This window comes from Ipomoea nil, unplaced genomic scaffold, assembly GCF_001879475.1.
Source record: "Ipomoea nil cultivar Tokyo-kokei standard unplaced genomic scaffold, Asagao_1.1 scaffold0130, whole genome shotgun sequence".
Taxonomy (NCBI): Eukaryota; Viridiplantae; Streptophyta; class Magnoliopsida; order Solanales; family Convolvulaceae; genus Ipomoea; species Ipomoea nil.
In genome coordinates this window covers 4,107-6,256 of record NW_017616558.1, presented here as the reverse complement: position 1 = coordinate 6,256, position 2,150 = coordinate 4,107, and the positions used below count along the sequence as shown (strand labels likewise).

The 2,150-nt window shown below is 58.8% G+C and overlaps 1 protein-coding gene across 1 annotated transcript; it reads right to left on the bottom strand.

Moving 5' to 3' along the window:
* Positions 1–608: 608 nt before the first annotated feature.
* Positions 609–1,890, bottom strand: LOC109169560. Its single transcript, XM_019318462.1, has 2 exons — positions 1,600–1,890; positions 609–1,016 (listed from the first exon to the last, which is right to left on the bottom strand). Exons 1-2 carry the CDS (start codon positions 1,888–1,890, stop codon positions 609–611), a joined length of 699 nt encoding a protein of 232 aa, XP_019174007.1.
* Positions 1,891–2,150: the final 260 nt, after the last annotated feature.

The window sequence follows — 2,150 nt, the reverse complement described above, 5'->3', positions numbered from 1 at the left end:
GGACTTGGGCGCTAGGCTCTTCCGTCGAGTTGGTACGCCGGGCCTCGTGCCTCCTTAGGGCACGAGGTTCGGCCCTTAGGCCCAAGTCATCGGACTTGGGCCGCTAAGCTCTTCCGTCGGAGTTGGTACGCGAGCCTCGTGCCTCCTTCCAAGGGCAGCTTCCGTCGGAGTTTGGTCGAGCTCTTCCGTCGGAGTTGGTGAGGTCGGCCTCGTCCTCCTTAGGGTTTGTCAGAGGGTCATACGGGTGTAGCCACCCCCGATGAGTGGGATGAGTCCTTGGCGAAGTACTATTACGTTTTATTGAAATCAGAAAAGGGTGGATCACCTTACAGGAAAAGAAATAAAACGGAAATCATCACTGAAAGTATTTGAGCAGGTGCTCAGAGTTCCACACCCTATCTATCGTCTTGCCTTTCGGGGTTTTGAGTTTGTAGCTGCCGGGACGGACCACGGCTGTGACTATGTACGGGCCTTCCACCTCTTAGCGAACTTGCCTCCCTCGAGGGGCTGACTTGCTTCGCGCCTCCTCAGAACGTAGTCGCCGACCTGGAAGTAACGGGGTCGGACTCGCTTGTCATGGTAGGCTTTGGCCTGGCGCTGGTAATTTTCTACCGGGTGGTCGCAGTCTCCCTCTTCTCGTCGATAAGGTGGAGCTCGATCTTGTGGTTGTCCTCGTTCATGTCGGGGTCATACACTTGGGCCCGATAGGGGGGTATGGCGACCTCCGCGGGGGCCCGGGCTTCAAAGCCATAAGATAATGAGAATGGGGTCTCCCCGGTGGCCCTCCTCGGGGTGGTGCGGTAGGTCCAGAGGACGACATCCAACTCCTCCACCCATGCGCCTTTGGCAGATTCTAGATTCTTCTGGAGTCCATCCACGATAGTGCGGTTGACATTTTCGACTTGGCCGTTGGCCTGGGGATAGGAGACGGCTACACGGGTATGCGTTATGCGCCATTGGGCACAAAACTCACTGAACTCCTTGCTCTCGAACTGGCGCCCGTTGTCCGTGATGATCTGCATTGGGACCCCGAAGCGGCACAGGATGTTCTTGTAGATGAACTGTTTGCACCGGGCACTTGTGATGCTGGCTAGGGTTCGGCTTCTACCCACTTAGTGAAGTAGTCCACTGCTACTATCAGGTACTTCCTCTTGCCCGATCCCATCGGGAGGGCCCCGACCAGGTCGACCCCCCACCGGGAGAACGGGATGACTGAACTGATCGGGGTGTAGTTAGTGGCTGGGCGACCTGGGCCCACCTGGAATTGCTGACAGGTTGGGCAGCTCCTCGCATAGTCCGCGCACTCCTTGGCCATCCGAGGCCAAAAGTAGCCCTGTAAGATGGCCTTCCGGGCCATGGTGTAGGCCCCCTGGTGGGCGGAGCAGGTCCCCTCGTGGATTTCCTCCATGACCGCCCTTGCTTCCTCGGGGTACAGGCAGCGCAACAAGGTGCCGTTGTAGGATCGTTTGTAGAGTGTGTCCCCGATGAGTAGGTAGGTTGGGGCCCTCCGCTGAACGAGCTTGGCGTCTGCTTCGTCGGGTGGCAGGGCGCCGACTCCTTGTACACTTTGAGGTGGTCCAGCCAGCAGGCGGAACGAACTTGCACGGGAAGGACCGGGTAGGCCTCGAGGCTGGACCTCGCGAGGTCTTCCACCCGGGCGATCTTGGAGACATGTTCGGGGGTGCCTTGTCCGAGTTTGGAGAGCATGTCCGCGTCTATGTTCTGTTCCCTTGGCACCTGCAGGACTTCGTGGTGGGCTAGCTGTCCCAAGAGTTGTAGCACTACGTCACGGTACCTCCTCATCCTGTCCTCGTTGGCCTCGAACTCCCCCGTAACCTGCCCCACCACGAGCCTGGAATCACATCTTATCTTCAGCTTCTCGGCCCTCATGCTCAGCGCGAGCCGGAGACCCCGAGGAGGGCCTCGTACTCGGCCTCGTTGTTTGACAATTTGAAGTGGAAACGGAGCGCGTAGTAGGCCCTGAAACCCTCGGGGTTACGAGGACGACCCCGCCTCCGCACCCTTGGCACTCGAGGATCCGTCTGTTGATAGGGTCCACCACTCTTCCTCCTCGCTTCGGGCCTGTTCGGTGGCCTCCCGGGCGGTGCACTCGACTATGAAATCGGCAAGTGCTTGTCCTTTTATAGCAG

Bases quoted from the DNA above. Each gene is read 5' to 3' on its own strand.
- LOC109169560 (XM_019318462.1), bottom strand. From the start codon at position 1,890: ATGAGGGCCGAGAAGCTGAAGATAAGATGTGATTCCAGGCTCGTGGTG. The intron at 1,017-1,599 runs GTTCGTTCCGCC...GTCCCAATGCAG, and splicing joins ACCCGGTCCTTCCCGTGCAA to ATCATCACGGACAACGGGCG.